Source organism: Eubalaena glacialis, chromosome X (genome assembly GCF_028564815.1).
Source record: "Eubalaena glacialis isolate mEubGla1 chromosome X, mEubGla1.1.hap2.+ XY, whole genome shotgun sequence".
Lineage (NCBI taxonomy): Eukaryota > Metazoa > Chordata > Mammalia > Artiodactyla > Balaenidae > Eubalaena > Eubalaena glacialis.
Genome location: NC_083736.1, coordinates 13,102,455 through 13,127,592, shown reverse-complemented (window position 1 = coordinate 13,127,592; position 25,138 = coordinate 13,102,455). Strand labels below are relative to the sequence as shown.

The 25,138-nt window shown below is 40.1% G+C and overlaps 1 protein-coding gene across 1 annotated transcript in view; it reads left to right on the top strand.

Moving 5' to 3' along the window:
- Positions 1 to 571: 571 nt before the first annotated feature.
- ACE2 (angiotensin converting enzyme 2) overlaps positions 572 to 25,138 on the top strand; it is a 51,016-nt gene continuing 26,449 nt past the window's right edge. The window contains exons 1-8 of the mRNA XM_061179537.1: positions 572 to 597; positions 1,246 to 1,533; positions 14,568 to 14,726; positions 17,932 to 18,022; positions 18,456 to 18,599; positions 19,973 to 20,085; positions 21,704 to 21,809; positions 24,279 to 24,376. Coding sequence (XP_061035520.1) covers positions 1,348 to 1,533; positions 14,568 to 14,726; positions 17,932 to 18,022; positions 18,456 to 18,599; positions 19,973 to 20,085; positions 21,704 to 21,809; positions 24,279 to 24,376 — 897 coding nt within the window. The 5' untranslated portion in view covers positions 572 to 597; positions 1,246 to 1,347. The remainder of the gene's footprint in view (positions 598 to 1,245; positions 1,534 to 14,567; positions 14,727 to 17,931; positions 18,023 to 18,455; positions 18,600 to 19,972; positions 20,086 to 21,703; positions 21,810 to 24,278; positions 24,377 to 25,138) is intronic.

Sequence of the window (25,138 nt, the reverse complement as noted above, 5' to 3'; positions counted from 1 at the left end):
AACTGCATGCATTCGTATCCTGGCTCTACCACTTCCTGGCTGAGTAAGGTTTGGTCATTTATTTAAGTTCTCTGAGCCTCAGTTTCATAATCTGTACAATGACGATAAAAATATTTGCCTCTAGGTTTGTTGTAATGCTTCAATGAGATATTATAATGCAAAGCACTGTAAACAGTTACTTATCATTTTTTTTCCTCTTCTACAATAACATGTACAACTTTGGAACAAGGAGAAGTAGTGGAAACTTTTTTTAAAGGCTTGGTTACTGCCATTTCACCTGGACCTGGAAGACTTGTTTTTTGGGTAAAGAAATGTTTTCCCTGTGTGAAGGTTTCATAATCACAGTCAAGCAGGCCCATGAGCCCTGCCATTTAAAGTGGCTCCTCTCTTTTACCTATGACACTCATACCTACACCCTGGGGATGAGGACAGTGGTCCAGCTCCTGAGATTCTACAGGATGACCACTAAAGTCTCTTTGAATTCTATGCAATGATACATGGCTATGGATGACCAGAACTTGAGATGGACAGTCTCTGAATTTCATACCATGTGGTGGCATTCTGATTTCCTTGTGACCTTGACCGAGCTTTGAACAGGTAAGTGAAAGGGATGGAGGCACACAGTGAAGTTAGTCGTAGAACCAGTGTTTAGCATGATCATCTGAGAAAGAGAAAAGGAGCCTTTTTAAGTTTTTCCAAGTTAAATCAGGAGAGTTAACTTGTGGAGTGGAGGGTGGTCTTATAATTTTAAAAATGGCCCTGGAAATTAAAATTTATCAGAAAAAAATGAATTCTATAGAGACAAGGGCAAAGTTGTTTATTTAGGAAGGGAAAATGTTACCCAAATAGAGAGTTTCTGTGAATATGAGTGTAAAATAAAAAGGAAGGAGAGAGAAGTGACTTAATGGAATTGTCTCTAAAACGTATAAGTCCCAACATTACCCCCATGACCCCTAATTCTAGAGTTCGTTGGTCACTGTAAAATCATAACACCTTCAGTGTATCTTTAACAGATTTTAAGGAACATACTAACCAAATGGACAAGTTTTGATTTGGCCATAAAATTTGAGGAGAGCTATGATTCTCTAGGATTAATGAATAACATTTGTTTATTTGATTTACTTTAAGAAATCATTCTAAAATCTGTTTACATATCTGTCCTCTCCAGGATGAATTTTGTGTTGGTTCAGCAGATTGTTTACTGTTTTTTCTTCTTCTTCCTTTTTTTTTTATCTTCCTGCTCAGTGCCCAACCCAAGTTCAAAGGCTGATGAGAGAGAAAATCTCATGAGGAGGTTTCACTCTAGGGAAGTTGTTCAGTGAATGGGATCTTCGCGCACAGAGAAGGATGTCAGGCTCTTTCTGGCTCCTTCTCAGCCTTGTTGCTGTAACTGCTGCTCAATCCACCACTGAGGAACAGGCCAAGACATTTTTGCAGAAGTTTGACCATGAAGCTGAAGACCTGTCTTATCAAAGTTCACTTGCTTCTTGGAATTATAACACCAATATTACCGATGAGAATGTCCAAAAGATGGTGAGTTCTTTCCTATAGCTACATAGGGATATCGGTTGCTTCTTAAAAATCAGCTTACTGCCCAGGAAACTGAAAAGGGAAATCAAAGAAATGCTCTGAGCTGTGAGGTTGGATGTTTGCCTCAGTATTTCTGATTCTGGAGTCCCAGATGCCTGAACAATTGACCTTTGGTTCATTTGGAAAATTGTTACAAAATAATTCACTGGTCTCAGTACAGATTCTTGGAAACCAGTGAACATGCTTTAGAAAGTTGCCACCATAATTCTCATCATAGTCAGGCTTTCAAAGCATTTCATAGAAATGCCATAAGTTATTGAGTTAATAATTTTCCCAAGCCTACAATGTCAACAGGAATGTCTAAAGACTCTCTACAAATGATCTATTAACTGAAAAATATGCAACTGGAGGCTTAGTGAAAGAGCTAGCCAGTAATTAAGATTACCAGGGGTCGGGTGAGGCTGGACTTGGGAATTCCTTCCTTAATGGTTACGGAGCTCTGAGGGACTTCCAGAGCATACGGGATCCACAGAACCCTCCAAGAAAAACCATAATCAAACCAGTTCTGACAAATCTCAGAATGCTCTGGGAAAGCAAGATGTTTTGTTTGACAAGTGCAAGGATTTAGGAGATTTCTTCCCTCACAGATCCCAAAGCAGTGCTGAAAATGGAGTGACATTATTTAAGAAAAGTTTTTATGACACTTGTACAGCAATACATTCTTTCAAAAATGTAGTTCAGAAGCGTATTTTTTCAAATAGTGGGTTGCATGTAAATTAAATTACTGCTGCTCACTGGACAGATCCAATCTGAGACCTGCTGCCTCATTTGAATTCCTCAGGAGATTTTTTCCCCCTATTTTTCTAAAGCTTAAAGAAATCCAGGAGATTTTGACAGCCCAGTGTTGTCATAGGAGAGCATTTTTCTTTCTTGTCTCATAGTTTGGTCTTACCTCTCTTCACCTCTTCACTGTTGCTTTTTTCTCACTTTTTATTTGATCTCTGTTGGAGGTACCTGCAGTGCATTGTGCATTTGTTTTCATTCTCTCTTTTTTTTTTAACATCTTCATTGGAGTATAATTGCTTTACAATGGTGTGTTAGTTTCTGCTGTATAACAAAGTGAATCAGCTATATGTATACATATATCCCCATATCTCCTCCCTCTTGCGTCTCCCTCCCACCCTCCAGAAAGAGAAAAACAAATACGGTATGCTAACACATATATATGGAATCTAAAAAAAAAAAAAAAAAGCTTCTGTTTTCATTCTTAGCTGAATGGTCCGCAGGTGGTGGTGAAGGTCGACCGGCATCATGCCTAAGAGCTCTGGAGTCAGACTGCTGGGGTCCAAATCCTGGCTCCACCACTTTCTACCTGGGTGAACGTGAGCTAGTTAATGAACCTTTCTGCGCCTTAGTTTTTGTGCCTGTGAAGAACAACGTAACACTCATATTTGCCTCATAGGGTTGCTGTGACGACAGTTAATACACAAAACCACCAAAATAGTGCTGAATGCTTGTGAGCCTGGGAGAACAATACGATATCATTGCTGTGAATGTGAGAGGGAGTTATAATTGCTGAAGAGACATGTAACAGTTCTGTTGAGTGCCCACATGCTGAGAAGGCATGTTGTACACCGAGATGTAGTGATGTTTGTTGAAATCATCTCTGGATGTTAAGTGCTATCATTTTTGAATTGCACTGGTTGATTAGAGGAAAGGCCGGAAATGAAAGGGCACAAATCCACAAAGTGTGGTCAAAGTGCTGACGGTATGGGCCCTTTAAGGAAAAGTGAAAATATCTGAATGCAAGAAGCAAGCAGGGGGCCCAATATCTCCTTCCTCCAGCAATGGTGAAGGGCGCGTTAGTGCATTAGTGCGCCTGCGTGGATTTACCTGGGGAGGGGGCAATGGACAGGGAGAGCAATAGCTCTTCTATTCTCTTATCACATATATTGAGATCCCCTGATGAAACGGGCACTGCAGCTGGTGCTACAAGAGGCACCAAGATGAGCAGGAAGCTGAGATATGGTCTGCTGCTGGTGGCCATCAATAGAAAGAACTGGAGAAATGGAGCATGTTCCCCAAGAGCCACTGGAATGATTTAGGGGGATCAGAGAGAGTTAGAAGAGAAAGCAGAATTAGCTCTACAAAGCCTGACTCAAAAAGAAAAAAAAAAACTGAGTCTGAGAGGGAACAAGAAAGGATAGAGTGTTCTCAGTTGTACTGGCCAACTCTCTTCAGACTAGAAAGGTGGTGCCTTTGAAAGCTCAAAAGAGAGAAATTTACAATAAATAGGAAGAGGTGCTGTTTACATTACAGGTGGTAAAACTGGTAAGACTTGTAAAACTAGGCCATTCTTTAATCTAAAAATGTGAGACATTGAAAACTGTAAGTCGGTTTTCGAAGTATTTAAGCGAATGTAAGGATTGTAGATCCACTGTGGGTAAGGAAGTATGGTTAAGTGCATTTATGGACCCAGTTCTTTACCTTTCCCTATATCAACACCCAAGGTTATGTCACTTTGCAGTGCCATCCCACTGAAGGTGATGTGACTGTGTCCTTTGCCATGTGACTTACTTTGACCAATGGGCTGTTAGCAGACGTGATGCAAGTGGAGGCTTGGAATGGACTTGAACAGTGGGGCTTGTTCTTTGCACCTTTGGCTTTGCCGTGAGAACATGCCTGGGTTGGCCAGCTAAAGAGTGAGGGATGTGTGGAATAGTTGTCCCGTCTGAAACCAATCCCCCAGAGTTGTACGCAAATCCAGCCAAGATCAGCAGAGCTGCCTGGTAACCCTCAGTGATTCTAGGCACGTAAACAATGAACACATGCCATTGAGATTTTTGGTTGTTTGTTATGTAGTATTATTGTAGCAATAGATAACTAATACAGGAAGAGAAATTTGGGCTGTATGACATGTGTCTGTTCATATCCTATCAGGGTGACATTATTGAGGGCAATCTGCCACTTCCTAATTATCCCTTGGTATAACTTTCAGAGTCAGAATATTGGGCTTGTCAGCCAATCAATCTGACCTAGTATGGCGATTCTCAGATCAAGTCATGAGACTATAGCTTAAAATAATAGAAGACACCAAAACTTGATCAGTATAGTGTCCCCAAATCTCCCTGCTTAGGAGAGGCCCATCAGATAGAGATAAGGAAAAAAGCTTGGTTCAAAACAGGTTTCCATATAGTTCAGAAATACAGTGAAAATTAATTACCAAACACTTGCTTTAGAGCAAATACTGTTCTCATGTTTGAGATCGAACATTCATCAATTAAACTGTAATTCTCTCCTCAGTAAAATGACATTACTTTTTTGCATTGCCCCTTCTTTGTAAGTTTATTGTTCGTTTTGTTTTTGAAAGAGTCCTTTGTAAGTCAAAAGGATTTTTTTTTCTTTTTTCTTTTTCTTTCTTTTTTTTTTGCAAAGTCGGAAGCTCTCTAGCAACATAGGAGGTCCCTGGACAATTTTTTTATCCCTGGAAGAGAGCAAACGGATCCCATCACTGGCAGGGGCAGCCTGGTTCACTGTTCCAGTACTTGGCAGTAACTACTACAGCTGCCCCAAATTCCTGTGCATGCAGCTGAAGGGCGTGTTGAAGACTGCCCTGTTGGAGCCCTGGAGGTCTCCAAAAACACTTCATAAATATTTCTTGTTGAGTTATCAGAAGTTGTGAAGAGAGAGCAGGAGGCCCACACTTACCCTTTGGGTGGTCAGGGCCCCTAGAGTCCTTGGGCACACCTGCTTCCTAAACCTTTTCCTCTGTCTTTAGGGCTGGGGGCACAGTGAACCCAGAGAAGGGTCATTTTAAACTGCTATTCTGTACCCAAGGAAAGAATGTAGACTCCAACCCTGTCTCCAATGAATCTGTCCCACACTCCCCAACACATACAAGTACCTACACCCAGGTACAGGGGTTGGGAAAAGTCAGTGTGATGCAAATACGATGGAATTCAGGGAATCTGATGCTATCTTGACTCTCCTGAGCTGGCTGTGATACCTTGGGCAAGTCACTTATTTTTTGTCTCTTGAAACATAAGAGGGTGGATGGGCCCAGCCAAGATTTTTCAGTGGATAACTGGTGAATAAGTTCCACATGTGGAGGATTAACATGAGTCAAGTGCATTGGAGGCCTGTTCATGCTAGTTTTTCTTTGTCATGAAAACTTGATGATGTCCCAGTTGAGTGATGTAATTTGGTGAAACTGAACTTGAGCAACTCAAAATGACATGTTTAATTCCATCCAAATTTGACACAATTACTCACTGATCTAAGCACTCTGACAGGACACCAGGCAGCCACCAGCTACGCCCAGGGAGGGCGGCCTGGTGGTCAGGAACTGCCGCTGCTTCTTAGTGTGTGCCAGGTAACTGGGCAAAAGAGAATTCATTTAATTTTGGCTAAATCCTTTGGTTTGGAGCAGTTCCATGGGTGTTTCAGATCTAGTTATAGGAGCTAGGGAATAAGGTGGTTTTTTTTTTTTTCTTTGCTTTTACTATTGAGGGCTTTTAACAACAGCTTTGTTGAGATACAATTATGCACCATAAAATTCATCAATTTAAAGTCTACAATTCAATGCTTTTTAGTATATTTACAGAATTGTACAACCGTCATCACCATCTCATTTTAGAACATTTCCATCACTCCCAAAAGAAACTACACGCCCATTAGCAATCATTCGTCCTCCCCCACCCCCAGCTCTAAGCAACCACTAATCTACTTTCTGTCTCTATAGATTTGCCTATTCTGGACATGTCATATAAATGGAATTATACACTAGGTGGTCTTTTGTGACTGGCTTCTTTCACTTTGCATGCTGTAGCATGTATCATTACTTTGTTCCATTTTATTGCCAGGTAGTATTCCATTATATGGATTTTTTTTTTTTACTTTTCATTGTAAAAATTGTCAAACACATATAAAAGAAGAAGGACTAGTATGTTGGATCTCCTTATACCCATCACCTAGCTTCAGCAATTGTCAACACTTTGGCCAATCTTGTTTTATTTTTCTACCCAACCCCATGTTTATTGGATTATTTTGAAGGAAATCCCCAACATCATATAACTATATGTTATGTGTAAATATTTCACCTTCTAGCTCTCAAAGTAAGAATTTTTAAAACAACCTTAATAACAGTACCATGTCAAAAACTTGACAATAATCCCTCAATACCATCAAATATCTAGTCAGTATTCAAATGTACCCTAATGTCTCGTTTAAAAAGAATTTCAGCTGGTTTGTTTGAATCAGGATCTAACAAGGTCCTCTCTTGATCATTTTAGCAGATGTACTTTAAGTCTCTTTTAGTCTATAGAGTCCCTCCCTCATTTTTCTGTTTGTTTTGTTTTGTTTTGTTTTGTAATTTATTCGCAGAAGTACTGAACTGTTAGTCCTATAGAAACTCCCACTTTCTGGATTTGCTGATTATGTCCCTATAATATTGCTTAACATGCTCTTTTGACCCCTGTGTTTTCTGTAAATGTATAGATCCGGGACAGAGGTCAGCACACTTTTGCCATAACAGGCCAGGTAGTAAATATTTCAGGCTTTGTGAGCCCTACAGCCTCTATTCAACTCTGCCATTGTAGACCAGTCAACTCTGCCATTGTAGCACAAAAGCAGCCATAGACAGCACATAAATGGGTGTGAATATGTTGCAATAAAACTTTATTTACAAAAACAAATGGTGGGCAGAGTCCTGATCTAGAGACTTGATCAAAATCAGGTTTCACTTGTGAATTTTTTTAATAGGTGTGGAAAATGAATTTACACAACTAGCAGGGTGCAGGAATATTGAGCCAAGAAATTGACAAAAAACTTGTTCAGGTTCCTAGAGCTCTGGAAAAAAGAAGCAAATTTAAAAATGTGTAGGGACCCTTTTATGACCCAAAGCTCAAGGCATTCCTACTTTATGTAATAGATACAAATAAATTTAAGATAGACTAAAAATTAAATGGGAAAAGCAAGACAAACTTTTATAAGGATATATAGGTGACTCTTGGTTAGAAATGGTTTATTATTATTATTATTATTTTTATAGATAAGATTTCTTTTTTATATTTATTTTTATTTATTATCGTTTATTTTTGGCTGCATTGGGTCTTCGTTGCTGCGCATGGGCTTTCTCTAGTTGTGGCGAGCAGGGGCTACTCTTCATTGGGGTGCGTGGGCTTCTCATTGCGGTGGCTTCTCTTGTTGCAGAGCACGGGCTCTAGGTGCGCGGGCTTCAGTAGTTGTGGTGCGCAGGCTCAGTAGTTGTGGTTCATGGGCTCTAGAGCGCAGGCTGAGTAGTTGTGGTGCACAGACTTAGTTGCTCCGCGGCATGTGGGATCTTCCCGGACCAGGGCTTGAACCCGTGTCCCCTGCATTGGCAGGTGGATTCTTTTTTTTTTTTTAATTTTTTTAACATCTTTATTGGAGTAAAACTGCTTTACAATGGTGTGTTAGTTTCTGCTTTATAACAAAGTGAATCAGTTATACATATACATATATCCCCATATCTCTTCCCTCTTGTGTCTCCCTCCCTCCCACCCTCCCTATCCCACCCCTCTAGGTGGGCACAAAGCACCGAGCTGATCTCCCTGTGCTATGCGGCTGCTTCCCACTAGCTAGCTATTTTACATTTGGTAGTGTATATATGTCCATGCCACTCTCTCACTTCGTCCCAGCTTACCCTTCCCCCTCCCCGTATCCTCCAGTCCATTCTCCAGTAGGTCTGCGTCTTTATTCCCATCTTGCCCCTAGGTTCTTCATGACCATTTTTGTTTGTTTGTTTTTTAGATTCCATATATATGTGTTAGCATACGGTATTTGTTTTTCTCTTTCTGACTTACTTCACTCTGTATGACAGACTCTAGGTCCATCCACCTCACTACAAATAACTCAATTTCATTTCTTTTTATGGCTGAGTAATATTCCATTGTATATATGTGCCACATCTTCTTTACCCATTCATCTGTTGATGGACAGTTAGGTTGCTTCCATGTCCTGGCTGTTGTAAGTAGAGCTGCAATGAACATTGTGGTACATGACTCTTTTTGAATTATGGTTTTCTCAGGGTATATGCCCAGTGGTGGGATTGCTGGGTCGTATGGTAGTTCTATTTTTAGTTTTTTAAGGAACCTCCATACTGTTCTCCATAGTGGCTGTGTCAATTTACATTCCCACCAACAGTGCAAGAGGGTTCCCTTTTCTCCACACCCTCTCCAGCATTTATTGTTTGTAGAATTTTTGGTGATGGCCATTCTGACCGGTGTGAGATGATACCTCATTGTAGTTTTGATTTGCATTTCTCTAATGATTAATGATGTTGAGCATTCTTTCATGTGTTTGTTGGCAATCTGTATATCTTCTGTGGAGAAATGTCTCTTTAAGTCTTCTGCCCATTTTTGGATTGGGTTATTTGTTTTTTTGATATGAGCTGCATGAGCTGCTTGTAAATTTTGGAGATTAATCCTTTGTCAGTTGCTTCATTTGCAAATATTTTCTCCCATTCTGAGGGTTGTCTCTTCATCTTGTTTATGTTTTCCTTTGCTGTGCAAAAGCTTTTAAGTTTCATTAGGTCCCATTTGTTTATTTTTGTTTTTATTTCCGTTTCTCTAGGAGATGGGTCAAAAAGGATCTTGCTGTGATTTATGTCATAGAGTGTTCTGCCTGTGTTTTCCTCTAAGAGTTTGATAGTGTCTGGCCTTACATTTAGGTCTTTAATCCACTTTGAGTTTATTTTTGTGTATGGTGTTAGGGAGTGTTCTAATTTCATTCTTTTACACGTAGCTGTCCAGTTTTCCCAGCACCACTTATTGAAGAGGCTGACCTTTCTCCATTGTATATTCTTGCCTCCTTTATCAAAGATAAGGTGACCATATGTGCATGGGTTGATCTCTGGGCTTTCTATCCTGTTCCATTGATCTATATTTCTGTTTTTGTGCCAGTACTGTACTGTCTTGATTACTGTAGCTTTGTGGTATAGTCTGAAGTCCGAGAGGGCAGGCGGATTCTTAACCACTGTGCCACTAGGGAAGCCCAGGAATGGTTTATTAAATGACTTTTGCTTTAGAATGATTTATTAAATAAGAGACAAAAGAATCAATCTATAAAGGAAAAGACTGAGCAAATCAGTTGAATTAGGATTAGAAAGAAACTTCTGTGCACTAAAAGACATCATAAACATACACACACAGACACACACAAGACAAGAAGCAGAGCTTGATAAAACATTTGTGATACATATAATTAACAGAAGATTAACAGTCAGAATCTATAAAGAAATTTTACTAAGTGATAAAAAAGACAAAAATTCACTAGAAAAATGGGGAAAAGATATGAGCAGTAAATGCATAGAGGAGGAAATTTGAATATATATATATTTATATACCTCATATATATGTTTAACCTCACTAATAATCAGAGGGATAACATTATATTAATAATGAAACGCCGAGTTGACATAAAATCAGATTTACCAAGATTTAACAGTATCTACAGGAGTTGAAAATTGCTTTAACCCATCAATTCCACTTCTGAGAATATGTGTTTTTTTAAAATTAATTAATTAATTTTTGGCTGTGTTGGGTCTTCATTGCTGTGAGGGCTTTCTCTAGTTGCGGCGAGCGGGGGCTACTCATCGTTGCAGTGTGCGGGCTTCTCATTGTGGTGGCTTCTCTTGTTGCGGAGCATGGGCTCTAGACATGCAGGCTTCAGTAGTTGTGGCACGTGGGCTCAGTAGTTGTGGCTCACGGGCTCTAGAGCACAGGCTCAGTAGTTGTGGCACATGGGCTTAGTTGCTCCGCGGCACGTGGGATCTTCCCGGACCAGGGATTGAACACGTGTCCCCTGCATTGAAAGGCGGATTCTTAACCACCGCTCCACCAGGGAAGTCCTACCATTTCTTTTTTGTAGTGAGAACATTTAAGATCTACTCTCTTTGCAACTTTTGAGTATATAATATGGTATTATTGATTCTAACCACTAAATAAATATGTCTGAAGCAACTATTGCAAAGTGTCAACATTTAAAAAATCTGAGTAGAGGTTTTCGTGATATTTTCTATGTTACTTATACTATGTTATATTTTTTTATTATGAAATATCTCAAATATATATCTGGTGGGCCACTTTCTGGCAGGACCCAATTTCAGGTGTGAGTGGATTTTTCTTTTTCCCTATGAGATAAAATTCAGAAAAAATTAAAATGTTTGAAAGCCACACCCCTTCCTCCCATCTGAAAAAAGAAAAAATAAATTTTTGATTCTCATGGCAAAGCAATATTGTTATAATTTAGATTACCTACTTCGTTGAATAGAATAAGCTGTTTTAAAAAATATGCAAGTATCTGGGCATATTTGAAAAGTAACCAAGGCAGTTTTCATCTTTGAATCTGATGTGGTTTTGAGAGCTATATATGGAAACTGGACCAGCATATGGGACCTGAGGGTGGAGGGTTCCCTGGGAGCCTGTCGGGCTCCAAGTCACTGCTTGGATGCTAAGGTTCCATTCAGTGTTTCATCTTCTGTCTTCAGGGAACTCTCATACCTACAGGGGAAGAAGTGGTTTAGGGGTTGATAGTGAGCTATAGAAAAAAAGAAAATGAGATTTTAATTCTTTTCATTTCAAACAACTTATCACAAAAGCATTATAATTGTTTAGATAAAACTATCATAATTTGGGTAGAGACCGCAGACCTGTGGCTTAAGATGAAGCTCATATGAAAACATTTAAAAGCATAATGAAATCATATTTAACTTGTATATCATTAGGGCCAAAAAGAGCAGGATATCTTTTGGAGAGTTTTAAAATATAATTTAGGATTTTACATTTTCAGTCCTTGAAATTACAAAGAATCTCTTGTAGGATGAGAATATGGTATCCACTGTAGTTATATGTAGGAAGTCAGAGAGGGTTCTAACTTCCTGTGATTGTACTGAGTAATGTGTGTCTTGACCCCAAACCCTCATCAATGGCTGTGGAAACTTTTGCTGTGTTAGTTGCTGCTCTCCTGCCTTTGCACAGAGGCAGTATGGGATGCCACTTATTTGATTTGTAATGGTTCCTTTTGAACCCTGTAGCTATGTAAGTTACTGTATACGCTTCAATTCATTCATCATTCAAATCCAAAAATTACATATAGCTCTCAAGCACTGTCTATGTTACTTGGTTGGTATGTATGAACTGACTTTGATTCTCTGTATAACTTCTAAGCTGTCAGTTTTATTTAGGCTTGGGAGCCTTATAGTATGAATATGGAATAAATTGTAAGCAATATTAAAAAGAACAGCTTGGGATGGAGCAGTGTGTCCTCAGGGGCCAAAATTCAAGGCAACATAAAGTAATTTTTTTGTGATATAAAGTATAACACTTGTATATGATAGTGATAAATAAAATAAAACAGATATCTTCAAAGTTCCCACATGCAGTATAATTTTTAAAAAATATTTTAAGATTGGGGCCTTTTGGGGATTGTGAGCTGTTTCCAAAGTAGATTGAAAAGGAAAGAATTGCCTTAATTTGGGATCAAAGTTTTACTAGAAATTTTGCTGTCAGTCATTCTGGATTGGATGAAAAAGGGTAGGGACTGAGAGGTGAGTGGTGGGTTGCATAAATGAATTTGTGCTGTAGACCAAACTCCTCTTTCCATAGCTCACTCCCTCTCATTCGGGCATGTTAGAGACAAGACCAGAATGTGTCGAATCCAATCTATAGCCAATGGTTAAGAGCATTAGCTTTGGAGGTAAACATTTCTGGGTTGACACCCTGGTTCTTCCAGGTGCTAGCTGTGTGACCTAGGCAAAGTTACTTACCTGCTCTGTGCCTCATTTCCCTCATTTGTGAAGTGGAGACAATCACAACTACCTCACAAGATTGTTTGTGAAGATTAACTGAGAAGTAGTTCCTGAGGGGTTGTGTGTGCTCAACAAAGAGAGAAATCTTTTTCCATTTCACTGCGACTATTCCCTTCATCTCTTGTCTGATCCGTTGTTGTCCCTTTCCTGCACCACTTTCATCATGTCACACACCTGCTTGCAACCCCTAAGTGACTCCCTAGTATTTAGGATAAAAGTAAAATTCCTTGGCCTAGAGAGTGCAGTCATGCCTGGAGTCCTGCTTTGGAATCTGTACTAGTTATCTATTGAGTAAAAGATTACCACAAGTGTAGTAGCTTAAAACAACACACACTTGTTATCTCACAGTTCCTGTGGGGCGGGAATCCAGGCATAGCTTAGCTGGATCTGCTTCTGAGTCTCATAAGCTTACAATCAAGGTCCCGGCTAGAGCTGTGGTCTCATCTGCAACTCAACTGGGGTTGAATCCACTTCCAAGCTAATGTGGTTAGTGGTAGCATTTAGATCCTCATATGTTGCTGAACTGAGGTCCTTAGGATGTCAGTCAGAGGCCATCTTCAATTCCTCACCATGTGGCCCTATCCATAGGATAGCTCACAACATGGCATCTTGCTGCATCAAAATCAGCAAGGGAGAGTCTTCTGGCAAGATAAAAATGGCAATCTTATGTAACATAAACATGTATATCCTGTCACTTTTGCTATATTCTCCCAGTTAGAAGTGAGTCACACAGGTCCTGCTCACACTCAAGGGGAGGGGGACACACAAGGGTGTACCACCAGGAAGTAGGGATCACAGGAGCCATCTTAGTGTCTGCCCACCACAGGATCCAGGATTCAGATACTGGCAGTTAGTTGCCAGCTCCACTATTTATTTCTCTTAGCCCCTTTCTACACATAGAAAAATGGAAATAGAATAATTTTCTGTCTCGTGGTGTTGTTAAGAAGACCAAATGAGGTAAATTATTTTGCAAAGTCCTCTACACCCATCTATCTCCTACCTACTTTAAGGTCTGTCTTAAGTTCCACCTCCTCCATGAGGGCTTGCCAAATCTGGTCCCTGTAACAGGAACTGCTTAGCCCCACTCACAGTTTATACATTATCATATGCTCTTGTTTCAGTAATGAAACATTCACGATGCATATCTTATCTATTTGATAAAACTGTCAGCAACTTAAGGACAAGACTTTTTTCCCTGTAAGTGATAAAGTAGCTATGATTTTTAAATGCTTGGGATGTATCAGGCACTTTGATAGGCATTATATTACTTGTTAAATTTTCTCGCCCTTACAACAACCCTTTGAGGTAAGTTCTACTATTATTACTCTCATTTTACGGGTAAGGTAACGTGACTCAGAGAGACTAAGTAATTTGCTCAAGGTCACAACAGCTAGTCAGAAGTGTCTGACTCAAGGAATGGAGTTCTTACTTGCCTCATATGCTACCTCTTTTATAGGGTCTAGAGAAGTACAATGTACAAAATAGTTGCTCATTTCAGTCTTTGATAAATGGAAATGAGCTTGTGCGCTGAGAGAAGACTGCATTGGATAAGTCTGGAGAAGTCCACTTGCCTACTGATGGTCAAGATGGGGGGGCAAGTGAATCCTGGCATCATCACCTGCTTATTGGTTTCTTTTGCTGGGAGAAAATCACCACAGCTACCAAATGGCCATGTTCTGGGCAACCTTGACTGGGGATCATACTTTAAGATCAGAATCTCTGGTAAATCATGGCACCACGGAGCTTCCTGTAAACTGGTTCTCATTTCTTATGGTTCTCATTGCCGTGAGGCGCTGTATGCCCAGGAAGTCCGCTCTGAGCTCTGCTGGACTCTCCCTTTAGAGCGCTCATCCTTGAATCCTTGAACAACTCACCCACGTCACAAGTGCTAAGGCCATACATTCCAGGGCCTCACAACATGAATCATCTGTGAGAATTCACTTCCAGTTCTGGGGACAGGACCCTTGGGAAAACTAAGCACTAGGTCAGAAAGAGAGAGTGACCAAGAGTGGCTTGGTCACTCTTAACCTAAACTTTGACCTTCAGCAAAGTAGAGAATTAAATCACTCAGGAAATATTAAATGTTCCACCAGATGCTCTTTGGACTATATCTTCTGTTCTATCTATTCGAGCAGTGCCATTCTAACTTCAACTTTATTATTATTATTATTTTTATTTTTTGTCGTTTCAGAATGCAGCCAGGGCCGAATGGTCTGCCTTTTATGAAGAACAGTCCAGGACTGCCAAAACTTATCCACTAGAAGAAATTCAGAATCTCACACTCAAGCGTCAATTGCAGGCCCTTCAGCAGAGTGGGACCTCAGTGCTCTCAGCAGACAAGAGCAAACGAGTATGTGACATGCTAGCATTGACCCCAAGAGTTGAAATATTTGGGAAATCTTAAACATTAATATAACCCCGGGCTGCTTCCTTTATCTGCCAAAATAGCAATGCTCACAATAGAAAGAGCTCTGTGCCTCGGTAGGGTGGCCACGTAACTTATCATCCAAACTGGAATCCTTTGAGAGTGAAGGAGGACACTAGTATGTTAGGACACATTGTTAAACCACGATTGTAAGGGCGCTGTGGTGTATATGGACACAGTGACAGTTTGACAACGTCTGGAGACATTTTTGGTTTTTACAACTGTTGAGGGGTGCTGTTGGCATCTAGCGGGTAGGGATGCTGCTAAACACTCTACAAGGCACAAGGAAGCCCCCAAAGACAAGAGTCGTCTGGTCCAAAACGTCAACGGTGCTAAGCTTGAGAAGCCCTGTATGTCGTCTGATCCTCCCCCACCCCTTTGATTCTTGACTCTCCTCTGCAACTTCTTTAACAAGTGGCTAAACCATCCCAGCTCAAACTGCTTCAGGGATGGGCGACTCACTTCTTTCCAAGACGCCAGTTCCATATGTGGGTCCCTCTAACTGATGGCAAGATACTCCCTCCATTGAGCATAAAGTGCTTTACCTCCACTTTGTACCGCCTTCTCGAGCCAGATTGCTCTCTGCCATAATGGTCTTTAAATGAAGGAAGGCAGGTAATTTTTTTTTTAACTAGTTGAGTCTTTTCTTCTCTAGGCTAAACATCCTTCACTCTGTCGATTTTTCCTTATACGATGGTTTCAAGTTCCCTAACCAGTCCTAGTTGCTGGCTTCATTTTGTCAGTATCCTTGGACTGAACACAGCCCTCCGAGTGGGTTTGGGTCTGCATGGAGGTGAGCAGGGGTACGACATCCTGCCTCCTGTGCTTTACATCTACTAAGACAGTCCAGGATTACATTAGGCTTCTGTTTGCTTGCTTTGGTTTTTTGACAGTCAAATTCCATGGTTGATTCATCTCAACATCACTGTTAAGAAAGTCTCCAAATCTCTTCCACCAATGTTGCTCCAAAAATGATACCTTTGAAAATTCTATTCTTATGTAGGTAGTTTGTCTAAATTCAAGAAAGCCTATATTCACCCCTGTTAAAATAAAAATCTCTCATCCTATCTCTCTAGCCCAGGAGTCAGCCAACTTTCTTTCTGTAAAGGGAACGATAGTAGATATTTTAGGTTTGTGGGCCATACTGTCTCTGTCCCACTGAGTCAGTCTGCTCTTGTTGCGGGAAATCAGCCACAGCTAACACGGAAACAAATGGGCATGGCTGTGTGCCAATAAAACTTTACAAAAACAGGCAGCAGACAGGATTCGGTCTGCAAATCATAATTTACAGACCCTTGATTTGATCTATTGAAATATTTTTATCTAAAAGATTTGGCTATTTAACATCAAAGTCTTTCTCAGCTGCTTGCCCTCTGGTACTGTGTTCTTATCTGCATCTATAAAAAGAAAAATGCACGATAAGGACAAAGATAAAACCATATGGCATGTGTCTTCCTACAAGTTGTTGTTTATTATTCTGCATTCTTTGGGGCCCATTATTCAAATAGTTATTAATCCACTTTATTTTATCCATTTCGCCCTTCCCCATCTTTTCCACAAGGACACCGTGTGAAACCTTGCCCATTGCTCTGTTACAATCTAGAGCTTGGTCTAGTCTAGGTGGAAACTGGACATTGTATTTTAAAAAGATCCCCAGATAATTCTGATGTGCAGCCAGGATTAAAAATCACTGAAATGCGTGTAAGAAGAGCTTAAAGTGTTTGGGAAGAGGGGACGCTCAAGGATGCATGAATTCAATGGAGAGGAAGGAGGGGAGATCGAAAAAGCAGGTGGAGAAAGAGACCAGGAGGGGTTTTGTGCCATGGACTTGGGTTTATTCCTTTGGACTGTGGGATCTTGTTGAAGTTTTAAGCATGAGATCTGTTTCATGTTTTAGGATAATGGCTCTTGTAACAGAGTGAAGGAATAACGGAAGAGAGAAATAGGAGAAGGGGAAACAGGGCCGTTCATCCAGTGCTTCTTAAATCATCTGTGGGAGAGAACTAGTCCCTCCCTCCCTCCCTCCCTCCCTTCCTTCCTTCCTTTCTTCTTTCCTTTCTTCCTTCCTCCCTCCCTTCTTCCCTATCTTTCTTTGTTTCCAATCCATCGCAGATCAGTGCTTGGTTAATTTCATTGATCACATGCTTAGCTGTCATGGAAATAGCAAATCGTTTTTAAAAGTTTATAAACATTTATTCTCTCAATTCTTGTGCTTCTCATAGACGAGAAACAAACTATTTGCTGACTTGCACTGGTCCATGGACCATACTTTGAGTAGCACTGCTTTACTCTATTACCCTTATGTTCCTTTACCTACAGGGTAAAAGTTAAACTCTTCAGTAAGGCATAGAAGGCTGCTCATGATCTGCCCCTACTTCCCTCTCTATTCTCCCATCCTCCATGCCCCTCAATCAACACCACTACCCCAGCTTTCTTTTCTCTCTCATGTCACCACTCCCTGAAAATGCCTTGTCTTTCTCAACCTTCTTCTGTCTTGTAAGCTCTGTCCTCTACTTCCCTTCTCTACTTGACCAATTCCTACCTCTCTTCCAAGACACAGCTCTAATGTGCCCCCTCTTTGAAGCCATTCCTGAATCTCCAGGTTATTAATTTATCCACCCCCCCATGCTGACACATCACTTTTTGGCGACAGTTATAGTACCTGTCACTCTATTATGTAATCATTGATTTCATGATTGTCTCACTGTCGCATGATTGTGGGGTCCTTGAGGACCAGTGACTTGTTCATGTCATAATTGTCAGAGTGTAGGACATAGCAGATGTTCAATAAATGTGCACTCAGTGAAGGCTGAATGGAACAAGAAATGCACTGCTCTGCGTGTGGGGGTGAGATACATTCTTGGGATTTTGGTAGATCTGGTTTTTTTTTTTCCAGTCACTCCACATATATTTATCATGTGCTTATAAGGCCAGTCTGTGCTAGTTGATGGTGGGAAAATTTAACTGAGATGTTCCAACCCTACATGAAAGAAGATACTTAGCCAAGAAGATGTGAACTGCTGTATTTTGAGGCATAAAAAAATCACATGGTTGAAAGGACATCTCTACATTAGCATTCTCTTTTGTACATCTTCCACTTTTAACATTGTTTATTATCTTTAATTTGCAGTTGAACACAATTCTAAATACAATGAGCACCATCTACAGTAGTGGGAAAGTTTTGGACCCAAATACACAGGAGTGCTTAGTACTTGAACCAGGTGGGCTATTAATTTTGAGCAGTGATTATAAAATTTACTTTTTTTATTCCAAGCTTTAAAAATGAGTTTTACATTAGATGATGACATTGTGCCTTTCAGATGGATCATCCAAAGAGGGGAAGATTCCAAATGTGTGTGTTTCAGCACATAGATGCTCTTTTAAGTTTTAACAGAACTGCACTGTAAATTCTGTCACACTCAAGTAATTTAATTAAATTAGTAGTTCAATGATCTCAGTGGTTTATTTTCTCTGCAGAAATATTTTGAAACTATAATAAGGGTGAGGAAATGAATGAATCATGAGATTTCATTGAACAACTTTATGACCTTGATGTCTGCCAGCCTTTTAATTCTTTAAATTTCATATAATTCTTTACAAATAAAAACTTTACAAATGCATGTTTATTTCCGTTTGGGTGCTTTGCGATAATAGGTTTGGATGACATAATGGAAAACAGCAAAGACTACAATCGGAGACTCTGGGCTTGGGAAGGCTGGAGGGCTGAGGTCGGCAAGCAGCTGAGGCCATTTTATGAAGAATATGTGGTCCTGGAAAATGAGATGGCCAGAGCCAACAGTGAGTTTGCTGGGCTGTGGCGGTTCTGAAGCTCTCTACAGGGCTGCGGGGCTATTTCTCATGAATCACCAAGCCTGCCCTTTGATATAAGGGGTATTCCTAATTTAACGATCACCTGCTGAACAATTAGGTTACGTGTCTCAAAGAGGAGACCACCAGGGAATAAGGAAAGGTGAATTGACATTCTACAGTTGAAAGGGCTCAAGAGTGAGACTAAGTTACCGGGCCTCAAACAAATCAGTTGTCTGGGTAGGGCTCAGGCCCCCGAGGGTTCCTGAGGTAGTCTGGGGGATTGATCGATTCTATTTACCAGAAAGGATGAGAGTCAGAGACACCATCTCTCCCCTAAACCCCCATCTGGCCACAGTTCATTCTCAGAGGTCATTTGTGTGTTTACGTCAGAGTGGTGTCCCAGAAAGAAACAAATCAGAGTAGTTTAGGCTGGAAACCTACTATTCTCTGTAGTTGTAATTATAACTCAAATCACGTGGTCATCAAAATCTTAACATGGTGAGGAATTTCCATATCTCTTAACTTACCCTCCAGCCTGAATAATGAGCCAAAGCCATGGCATTATGAATTAATTTATGCTCTGGGGTTGAGGAAGGAAAAAAATTTTTCATCTGTTCTTCCTAAATATCTTTCACTACCACTTAAACTCATATTCCCAAGCCATAGGCAAGCTGGAGACAGGAGCCCATCGCCACATCCTTCCATCCAAATATTTACTTGTCTCCTCATCTTCCTGATCATCCATTGCCAATGTGCATGTAAAAATAAAAGTTGCTAAAATACATTTACAGACTTTATTAACTATTACCCTGACACAAGCTTGCATTTCCTGATAACAAGACACTACATGAAGCATACATACAATTTGCCAACAAACACAGGCCCACTGTGGCCGTGTCCAAGATGAGTTGGGTTAGATTTGAAACTATAAGGCCCTGAACAAAATGAGAATTTAAAGATCCAATCACGTGTTTTAAAGCTAAAGATGCAAATTGACCTATGGAGAGAGTAGAGACCCGGGGTTAGGAGACTCGGAGTGCGCCTCTGCCCCTCACCAGTTGTGTGACCTTGGACGAATCATTTAACCGGCCAAGAGCAGGCTGTTACCCTGCACCACGGGGATTATAATACTGTCTGTCTTGTAGAGTTTTTGTGCTTAGTAGATGAGATAATGAATTAAATTTCGGACACATTAGCTAGTGTTATTATTTACTTGCATCCCTTTGAGGTGATATTTAGAAGGGCAATAAAGATGTGACAGGTTTTTGGAGTTTTTAACCTCCCAGGAAAGCTATTCTATGTATATTGTGCTTTATCTCTTTCTTTCCAGATGTTCTCATTTTTCTTCTTTTTAAAAACAGATTACGAGGACTATGGGGACTATTGGAGAGGGGATTATGAAGTGACGGGGGCAGGTGGCTATGACTACAGCCGCGACCAGTTGATCGCAGATGTGGAACGTACCTTTGCAGAGGTAACAAGGAACTGTCTGCAGAGATAGATGTAGGGCAGCGTGCAGGAAGAAGGGACAGGGACCAAAAGTATTCTGGCTTATTCTTAACACACTGGCTGGTCGTTCCCAGGCCTCAGAGTTATGGAATATTAGAGCTTGAAAAGATTGTAAAGAATCACACGGCAACTGCTACAGATGATCGGAATTGCTCTGCTTTTCTCTCCCTTTCAGCCATTGACCAGCAATTACCAACAGGAAGATTATGAGAAGGAAAGACTATAGGAAGGAGTGGTCTTTTAGATTATAAGAAGGCATGGGTTTCAGGAGCTATGTGGGGCCTGTGCTGTCTTCCTTTGTTAGCAGAGCCATAGGCTTTGCTTCCTTCCTCAGGACACTTGATACTGTTGTTTCCTTATCTTTGGCTAAGGAAGACGTTCTAGGGAAGGGAGAGTCCTATTAGAAGTGCCCCATAGACACCTCTCAATGTCTCCCTTTTCCTTCATTTTGACCCCCACATCCCCATGCCTTCCAGCTTCTTATGTGAAGCTGTTCTGTCACAGCCATAGCTGGGCAGAGCTATCAAAAACGGAAGTAGGACAAACAACCCCCCCGAAAAAGAAATGGGCAAGAGATGTGAGTAAGTACATCATCAAAGATGAATAAGCAAATAAAACGTTATTAGGGAAATGCACATTAAAACCATGGTTAAGAACCACCACAAATAGAGTTACCATATGATCCAGCGCTCCCACTCCTGGGCATATATCTGGAAAAGAGGAAAACACTGATTTGAAAGGATACATGCACCCCAATGTTCATAGCAGCACTGCTTACAATACCCAAGACATGGAAGCAACCTAAGTGTCCATTGACAGATGAATGGAAAAAGAAGATGTGGTATATATATATACACAATGAAATATTATTCAGGCATAAAAATGAATGAAATAATGCCATTTGCAGCAACATGGATGGACCTTTCATATTTAATGAAATGCTACTCAGTAATAAAAAGGAATGAACACTGTTACATGCAACAACATGGATGAACCTAAAAAACATTAAGCCAAGTGAAAGAAGCCAGACGTGAAAGGTCACATATTGTATGGTTTCATTCATATGAAATGTGCAGAATAGGCAAAACGATAGAGAAAGAAATCAGTTCAGTGATCAACTGGGGCTGGGGGTGGGAATGGAGTTGACTGCAAATGGGTGCAAGGAAACTTTGGGGAATGTTGGAAATGTTCTAAAACTGAGCGGTAGTGATGGTTGTCCAACAGTATACTTTTATTAAAACTCACGAAACTATATATTTTAAAATGGGTGAATTTTATATGTAAATGATACTTCAGTTTAAAAATGAAGGAAGTAGATAGCATCTTAGAAATGAATTTTGTTTTGCATCTGCCTTCCTTTTGGGATCTGTATCCCTCCAGGTGTGTTCATTGCTTTATGCAGTGGAACTAGTCATCATCGATATCTGGGAAGAATGAATGCTTTCAAACTCTCCAGAGTATTTCAGAGGAGAAGAAATTAGAATTTAGGGAAATCCTACTTGTCTAAAGAAGCTCCTATTTTTAGTGTTGGGGATTGGAAATAGGCTATTCTTGGTCTTAAACTCTCTTCCTGAGCTTTTCAGATTAAACCATTATATGAACAACTTCACGCTTATGTGAGGGCAAAGTTGATGGATGCCTACCCTTCCCGTATCAGTCCGACTGGATGCCTCCCTGCCCATTTGCTTGGTAAGAAACTCCAGGAATTCTTTGTGTACTTTGCTCTTTGTCATTTCTACCAATAAAGTTGTTTTTTTGGAGTGAGGCCCAACTTTTGAAAAATTCTGTGAATGAAGTTAGTAACATTATAGAAATCACAGTTTGAAAGCACTGTCTTCAACAGAGAAGTCATTTTAAATTGTTCTGTTGCATTACTTTAGGCATAAAGAGTTATTATGTTGGCCACAATCCATAGGATAAAGGGGTTATTTAAGATCACTAGAGAAATGAGAGTGGAAATGGGGAAAATAAGTTTTATTAATCAACTTGGTTGGCTAATCCTCGAGGTGGGATTTTAGCATCATATTGTCAGAGGAAAGAAGCTTGGTTGGCTGGGGGGGGGTCAGGGGTGAGAGAAAGACTTTCTAGAATTAAGGTATAGCCTGAGTGAAACTTTGTTAAGTTCATTGTTCAACTGCAACAATTTCTTTTGCTGAAAAGTACTTGGTTTGGAATCATATGAGTAATGAATGAAGTCTTCATCATGAAGGAAGATGCCTAGCTTAGGAGGAGAATCAATCTTCCAAGAACTTTGGATCCTGCCATAGAGCTTTTGTAGACCATGCAAGACCTGGGGCCCTTTATTGAACCTCCTTATTCCCCACCAGAGAGTGGTCATCCTCCCTCCCCTCTCCCTCACCCCAGAAGCTGAGGCCAAATAAAATATGTGTTTGAAAAGTTCATGTCCTGCATACATAGCATACCTACTATAGTCAAGCTAAGTTGCTGATAGCTGATTCTCCACAGCCAAGCCTCTCTCTTAGCAGGAGGGAATCTGGACAAAGGATCAGTGGAGACTTTTTCCTCTAAAGCAATATATAAATACTCTCTACAGTGTCTTTGGCAGGTGTTCTTTGGTAATTCACTTTCTGCTTAAACCTGTCTGGTGTGAGGTGGCTCTTTCTTCCTTCCAAAGTAAACTAACCTAAAGTCCTACCTTATGTGGAGGGGAATCAACACCCCTCTAATGCCTTCCATTCACTTTGCCTAATTCCATGCTATGAGGTTACCCAGAATATGTCCATTCTTCTTCCACAAGATGGCCTTCTAGAGATTTATAAACAACCATTGTCAAGGCACAGCATAGTACCTGGCACAAGAGTACGTACTCAGTATATTTTAGTGAGTATTACTGTTATCATCATGTATACACTATTTTCTTCTTTTATGTTAAATATCCTACATAGATTTTTCAACCATTCTTTAAAATCTCACTTTTCTACTTGTTCTCCTTTGGACAAGCTATCCTTGGTTGATGTCCCTCTTCAAGTATCACGCTCAGAACTGAACAGTTACTCCAGATGAAGTTTGACCAACATGGAGTAAAAATGGTGCTATGGTTTCCTTTGTTCTAGACACTGTAATTCTACTCACTTACCCTACAGTCACATTTGTGTTTTGGAAGCCACATCATACTGTTTGTTGGGTCCCTTTTGGTCTTTTACATGTGGGATACGTTTCAGCCTGATGTCACATATCACATATTTCTATAATAGATAGATGTTTCTTTAAAATTGAAGCATAGGACTTTACATTGATCTCTACTGAATTTTATCTTTTAAAACATGAGTTCATTGACATATTCTTTATGTAGTTATTTTTCCCCATTCCTTTGGTGCCAGGATTCTGGTCCTATTATGAGATTGATTTTTTTCTAGATCCATTTTTTCCTTTTAGGGTTTCTGGCCTTGGAATTCAATTTAACATTTGTTTGAGATGTTTGAAAAATCACCCAGTTAAGTGGATTCCTATAGTACAGTAATAAAAGTGGAACTTAGTTACTGGTTAGTTAGCAGAGATTCCTGAATGATGATCCTATATGATCTCTCTCTTTTTTTTCTTTTCCATTATGGTTTATCACAGGATATTGAATATAGTTCCCTGTGCTATACAGTAGGACCTTGTTGTTTATCCATTCTATATATAATAGTTTGTATTTGCTAACCCCAAACTCCCAATCCATCCCTGCCTCCCCCTCCGTCCCCCTTGGCAACCACAAGTCTGTCTATATGATCTCTCTTGAATCCAATATCATAGATTACTAATAGTCTAATTTGTAGTATTTTGTCCCATGGATGAGGGACTATATAAATCTATTTCTAATCTATAGTAGCTATGATGTCCCGTATATTTAATACATTGTGCCTTTGAATTGTAATTTGAAATGTGAGAAACAGGGATGATTCCCTAACAAGCTTTGCCTAGCCACATCATCTTCTGCCATTTTAACCTTTTAGAGGCGATAAAAAAAAGAAGGGAATGTTGAAAATATAAAATAAGGGAAGAGAAAAAGAGGTAGTGAAAAGGAAGCACAGAAACTAGATTAAATCTAGAATACTCTGTGTCCTGTTTACCAATGCCACCTCATGCACTATGTAAAATCAGGTCTATACTTCTGTTGTCTTTGTCACGTATTAACGAAATCTTTTTTTTTAATAGGCGATATGTGGGGGAGATTTTGGACAAATCTGTACCCTTTGACAGTCCCCTTTGGAGAGAAACCGAGCATAGATGTTACCAAAGAAATGCAGAACCAGGTAGGAAGAAGACACCTTGAAAACCAAATCTAAATCCTCGACCTCATTTCTTTTTATGCCATCCTTCTCTTCTTGTCTTATGAAAACAGGTAAATGAGAAAATTTTCAAGCTAATTTAAATTGATTTCTTATGTAGCTGTCTTTCCATGGAAAAGTAGTTTACAATGTCAGTGACATCAAGTACCTTGAATAAGTATGGTATTGATCTTGCTGAGAGATATTAAAAGTAGAGATGACCTGAGTTTTCCGTTAAGCAATAAGATGTGGAATTATCAACTGGTTGCCATAACTCTTTCTAAAGTTAGTCATTGCGATGGACTTAGAGTCTGTCATACAGAGTGAAGTAAGTCAGAAAGAGAAAAACAAATACGGTAAGCTAACACATATATATGGAATCTAAGAAAAAAAAAAAGGTTCTGAGGAACCTATGGGCAGGACAGGAATAAAGATGCAGACGTAGAGAATGGGCTTGCGGACATGGGGAGGGGGAAGGGTAAGCTGGGACGAAGTGAGAGAGTGGCATGGACATATATACACTACCAAATGTAAAGTAGATAGCTAGTGGGAAGCAGCCGCATAGCACAGGGAGATCAGCTCGGTGCTTTGTGACCACCTAGAGGGGTGGGATAGGGAGGGTGGGAGGGAGGGAGACACAAGAGGGAAGAGATAGGGGAATATATGTATACGTATAGCTGATTCAGTTTGTTATACAGCAGAAACTAACACAACATTGTAAAGCAATTATACTCCAATAAAGATGTT